This window comes from Parus major, unplaced genomic scaffold, assembly GCF_001522545.3.
Source record: "Parus major isolate Abel unplaced genomic scaffold, Parus_major1.1 Scaffold246, whole genome shotgun sequence".
In the NCBI taxonomy this organism is placed as follows: Eukaryota; Metazoa; Chordata; class Aves; order Passeriformes; family Paridae; genus Parus; species Parus major.
This window is the reverse complement of record NW_015379264.1, coordinates 265,149-270,723: the sequence shown is the minus strand read 5'-3', so window position 1 is coordinate 270,723 and position 5,575 is coordinate 265,149. Positions and strand designations below refer to the sequence as shown.

The following is a 5,575-nucleotide window of genomic DNA, read 5'->3' as shown; positions in this document are numbered from 1 at the left end:
CGGGGGGCACGGGGCTCAGGGGCCATTTCCAGCAGCTGGGGGCAACCCCGCTCTCTGAAGGAACTCAGCCATGGAAACGGCACCGTGTCAGCAGGGATGTCACCGGGATGTCACTGGGATGTCACCGGGATGTCACCGTGATGTCACTGGGATGTCACCAGGGTGTCAGCAGGGATGTCACCAGGGTGTCACTGGGATGTCACCAGGGATGTCACCGGGATGTCACTGGGATGTCACCGGGATGTCACCGGGATGTCACCGGGATGTCACCAGGGTGTCACCAGGATGTCACCGGGATGTCACCAGGGTGTCACCGGGATGTCACTGGGATGTCACCAGGGTGTCACTGGGATGTCACTGGGATGTCACCAGGGTGTCAGCAGGGATGTCACCGGGATGTCACCGGGATGTCACTGGGATGTCACCAGGGTGTCACTGGGATGTCACCGGGATGTCACCGGGATGTCACTGGGATGTCACCAGGATGTCACCAGGGTGTCACTGGGATGTCACCGGGATGTCACCGGGATGTCACCGGGATGTCACTGGGATGTCACCGGGATGTCACCAGGATGTCACCGTGATGTCACCGGGATGTCACCGGGATGTCACTGGGATGTCACCGGGATGTCACCAGGATGTCACCGGGATGTCACCAAGCGCCAGGCCAGTGCCTGCCAGCCCCGGGGCTGCTCTGAAGAGCTCCTCAGGAGCGTGGAGCTGCTCACAGGAGGCCCTGCCAGCTGTTCCTGGCTCGGAGGGAAGGGGCTGGCGGTTCCCAGAGCTCAGGGATGGGGCAGAAGGGCCACGGGACCTCCTGGGAAAGCCCCACAGCCGAGCCCCTGGGACCGCAGCTCTCCTGTCAGCACGAACCCTCTGCAGTCCCAGCAGTGTCAGAATGGCAGGAGAACGTGGGCCAGGTGCTGTGGCCATGCTGTCCAGCAGCTGAGCCCCCCTCCCTGCTCTTCCCCCAGCCGCAGGCAGGGCTGAGCGCCCTCGGAACGCAGAGAGCCCCGCCAGGCGTGCCAAGGACACGGCTCCATCCCTGCAGCTCTGCCCTGTGGGACCCTCTGGCTCTGTTCCCTACAGACTTTTGTCTCCTTCACCTCTTTCAGCCCTGGGGGGGCAAACCCCCTCTGCTGTGATGCTCTAAAATCTGGGCTGGGGGTTCAAGGAGTGCCCAGAGCAAATTGGGGAGCTGAGGTCCGAAGTGTGGGAGGGGGATAAGGAAGCTGTACTGTGTGCTGGGATTGCATTTTAACACAAATTTATCTGAAACACTGAAAAAGACACTGTAACAGACACTGAGCAGAAACAAGGGTTACACAGAAATAGCTTGTGTTTTCCACAGACCTTTGTCCAGCAAGAAATGTTTGTTTTGTGTGTTTCAAGGCTTTGGAGTGCTAAGAAAATATTTCCAATAAGAAACCACACAGACCTTCCTTGTCTTCCCACGACAGCCTCATTTCTTTGAGAGCCCTTCAGGGAGAGCTTTGTGGAGATCTGAGTGCCCTGTGAGGAGCAGATTGTCTTGTGTACACAATGGCTGTTTCCTCCAGGAGGGCTCCAGGCTTGTGCTGCCCCTCCAAGAGCCGCGTGGAATCTCCCATTGCACCCGATTTATCCTGGACCCTGTTATTTCCAGACTTTATTATCCTTTCTAGCAACGTGCCTTTTATAGAAGGCAGCAGAGCTGCCTTGCAGTTTCCTGGTTCCCACTGGAACTTTTTAAGAACTAGCATCATATTTAACAACGTTGACCTTTTGGTAAAGGGATCGCTGCAATTCTCACCCAGGAGAGTATTTGGCCGCTCATCTGAGTGCTCCTTCTGGCAGACTTTTAACCACATCTTCTAAAAATGGGTTAAAAATATTTCTGTTTCCCCTGCAGGCTTTGGGACAGCAATGCAAATGTGTCCCCCAAGGAATGGTGGTAGTGTGAGCTCCCTAACAGCAAAGGGCAGCACAAGTAACTCAGTGAGGCTTTCTGTGATGGCTCATTCCTTCCTATAGAGCCTGGTCACATCCTGTCCTTGAGCCTCCCTGGAGAACTTTCTGCTTCTCACACAGTCATAATTCATATTTATGTCCTTAGGATGCTTTCCTCATGTGTTCTGCGGCTTGCCTTTCACCTGTAAGTTTCCAGAGCTTGAAATATTTTTTTTTTTATTCTCTCATCTCAATTTTCCCTTCTTTTTTAAGTTCTTACCACTTCAGGTATTCAATTCCACTCCCTTATGTAAGCACATGCCCTTTTAAAAATCTCTCTTTGAGCACTGAGTGCAGTGTGCAGTGTAACCCAGTGTTGCAGGTGACCAGCCTTCGTACTCTGGGCACTCAGGTGATGCTGACCAGCCTGCTCTCATTTCCCTTTCTGCATTAAATGCTGTTCTAAGGGTGGTGTTTTGCCCTCACTGGGACAGTCTTATCAGGAGCTGTGGCTCTGTGGCCCCTTGGAACCCAGCCCCACATCTGAGGAGCTGTCTGGGGGCAGGCCTTGCACCATCTCACTGCCTCCACCAACCTGCTGAGGCCAACCCAAGGATGGAAAGGCTTGTGGAGGAGGAGGAGATGAGATCTAGGCCCTCTCCATGTGCCACATCCAAGTCAGTGACACAGGAGCCGAGGATGAGGTCAGAGAAAATCCTGGAAAGCAGTGTTAGCCGGAGCACTGGGACTCTGGCCAGCAGGGAATTTGGGAGTCACGTACGTTCTGCGTCCCATCTGAGGAGCCACCGAGTTCCTCGACCCCGAGCACGAGGCCTGAGAACAGCCAGGGCCGTGCCTGGGACACTGCAGTGCTGCTGGTGCCTGCTGCACGCCCACAGAAGGAAGCTGGGCAGGAACAAGGTGTGCACAGGGCTGGCCTCATCTCCTGCACTCCCGGGAACACGGGGCTCATTTGTGCCCCGAAGGACAGCCCAGAGGGACAGGCACTTGCAAGTATTTTCACGGTGTTTTTGTGACTGCAGGCACCAAGTGGCAGCCCAGGTGAGGACAGCAGTGTCCCCAGAGCAGCCCCTCTTCCCCCTGAGCAGGTGAGGACAGCAGTGTCCCCAGAGCAGCCCCTCTGCCCCCTGAGCAGGTGAGGACAGCAGTGTCTGCAGGGAGCTGCTGCAGGCAGAGCCTCCAGGCCTTGCTATCCAAGCAGCACTGGTGCCACCGTGTGCTCTGTGAGGTGCAGCCTTGCTCTGCTGTCCTGTGCCTGTCACCTGCCTGTCAGCATTTCCTCAAGTGACACCAGCTGAGCACACGAGGTCTGGGTTCCCGGTGCGTGGGTGACAGAGATTACCTCAGCACAAAGCGGCACAACCGGATCAGTCACAGGGTTTTATTCACGGCCTGGGTTACATCATCTCCACCCATGTCACAGATCCAGCAGCAGAGCACATTGTTTATCCTCACCCAGCAGCCAGCACCTGCATTTTGATCCCCTGACAGAATCAGGCACCGTGCAGAGAGGTGGATGTACCTGTGGCTCCACACAAGCACCCCGCACCTCTCCCGTGGTGTGTTCATCCCCAGCCCAGAGAGCATCTGAAGGGTGAACAGAGCTCCTGCCCACACCCCTCCTGCTCTATGTGCCCTGCTCTGCCACTGCCTTTCCCAGCTCGTGGATGGCCCCGTTCTCCAGCACCTCCACCTTCCCCTGGCCTGGCTGCAGCACACAGGCCACCATAGCCCTGGCCACCGTGTCCACAGGCACTGAGTGAGCGGTGGGGAACACCCGAGCCACAGCACCCAGGATCTGCTGGACTATCCACTCCATGGGCCGGGACTCCTGGCGCTTGCACAGCAGCACCCTGCAGAGCAAGGGGGTGAGCTGGGTCAGCCTGGAACAGACTGAGGTCTCCAGCTGCACCAGGGCCCAGACAAGCTCCCTGAGCTCCGTGGGCTCTGGGGCTCTGCAGGGTCATGGGACGTGACAGAGCCGAGCCCTCAGACACTAAACTCCCTTCCCCACTGTGCTGATGAAAGCAGAATTCCAGTTCTCTTAGGTAGCAGGAGCACAGTACAGGAAGGACACAGGTGAGTGTTCCCTCTGCAGAAGGCCAAGGTCCATCTGGAGATAAGCTCTGACCTATGTGCCCTGACCTGTGCTTCCAGCCCAAGGCTCCTGTCCTCGCATGGCACATGGCTCTGGCACTGGGATGGGCCATAGGAAAGGCAGAGCTTGCTCCCTGCAGCACTGGGAAGCAGTCCACTCATCCATGAGCTGCATTTGCAGCCGGTGCCATTCTCCACTTCCCTCCCCAGCCCTGCCCTCATGTGCCCTTCCTCTTCCTCCATCTCCCAGTGAAGCATCTCCCTGCTGCCCTGGCAACCCTCCACCCTGTGCCCGCCCTGCCCCACCACTACTCACGCTGGCCGGAGAATGGTACAGCGATCAAAACCAACAGCCTGCACCAGGTTTTCCACTTCTCCCTGTCAGAACAGCCAGGCAGGATGAAAGGAGACAAGGATGACTGCAAGCACCATCCTTGCCGCTGTACCACCCCGTGAGCGGGCAGGAAAGAGCTGCAGGATGGCACTGATGGCAGCACAAAGCTGGGACGGGGCAGGCAGGGATCGGCTCCCCGGGCAGGAGCGCGGCCCGTGGCGGACACGGAGCGCAGGTCAGCAGCGCACCCTTGCAACCACCAGGCAAAACTGCAGCAGGATGCTCCGGACAGCGGCCGGGCTCAGCATCCAGCCTGGGGACGGGTCCAGATGCTGGCAGACAGCTCCCAGTCCAGCAGCTGCTGGGAGCTGCGGCACACAACACACGGAGAAGAAAGCTTTTGCGATGGGTGTGGTGTCCCTGGGGAGCCATCCTTCCATCGCAGGATAGTTCACGTCTCACCTGGACACCGCCCTGGGCCTCCCCACAGAGCTGAGAAGCCACCCCAGCTTAGGGTTGGGGAGCTGTTACTGGGCTAGAAACCCCAGCAGATGTTTCTGGAGCTTGAGGAGGGAGACAGACGCTGCATGCAGGTGTTGTGATGCTTTCCAAGAAGCCAACTGCACAGCTCTCCAGCCAGCCCCTTCCCTGGTCCCGCAGCAGCACAGGACCCCCAGAGCCATTAGCATCTCAAGACCTCAGCTCCTGCTTCCTTCCCAAGCATCCCAGCACCCTGTGACTGCTGCAGGAACACCAGGAGCCCACCGCAGCCGCCCCCTCACCTTCACACGGAGGTAGAGGAAGCGGCTGTGCGCGTTTGCCCCCCGGGAGGACTGCAGGACAAAGTGCTTGCAGCCCCCTGCCCGCGCCAGCTCTGCTGCCTGCGCCACGTAGTCCCGATCCACACGGACAAAGCCGTCCTGCGGGGGACAGGAGGGTCAGCGGGCCAGGGGAGGGGACGAGCGGGACCCTGCTCGCCCGGGGGTCAGGGGTGTCCCCACTCACTGCGCCAGCCTTGGCCCTGGTGGTGCCCAGGCAGCAGAAGCCCACGTCGTGTCCCTGGAAGGCGGCGGCGTGCTCGCCCAGCCGCTCGAAATCCACCACTGCCTGCTCCTGTGGGGACACCGAGGGTCAGTGTCACCTGTCCCCTGTCCCTGCCACCAGGGCTGGCCTGTCCCCTGTCCCCTGTCCCCT

General features: G+C 58.7%; 2 protein-coding genes across 2 annotated transcripts in view; both read right to left on the bottom strand.

Annotated features, from left to right (window-relative positions):
- Window positions 1–3,366, bottom strand: part of LOC107198621 (regulator of G protein signaling 5) — a 17,135-nt gene extending 13,769 nt beyond the window's left edge. Inside the window, exon 1 of the mRNA XM_015615725.1 lies at window positions 3,352–3,366. Within this exon, the coding sequence (XP_015471211.1) occupies window positions 3,352–3,366 (15 nt within the window). The remainder of the gene's footprint in view (window positions 1–3,351) is intronic.
- Window positions 3,318–5,512, bottom strand: HTATIP2 (HIV-1 Tat interactive protein 2; the record flags this gene model as incomplete). The annotated part of the gene is made up of 4 exons (XM_015615724.1): window positions 3,318–3,803; window positions 4,364–4,425; window positions 5,164–5,301; window positions 5,387–5,512. Coding segments are annotated over 4 exons (552 nt in total), but the record flags the coding sequence as incomplete, so codon positions are not given.
- Between the last annotated feature and the right edge of the window lie 63 nt (window positions 5,513–5,575).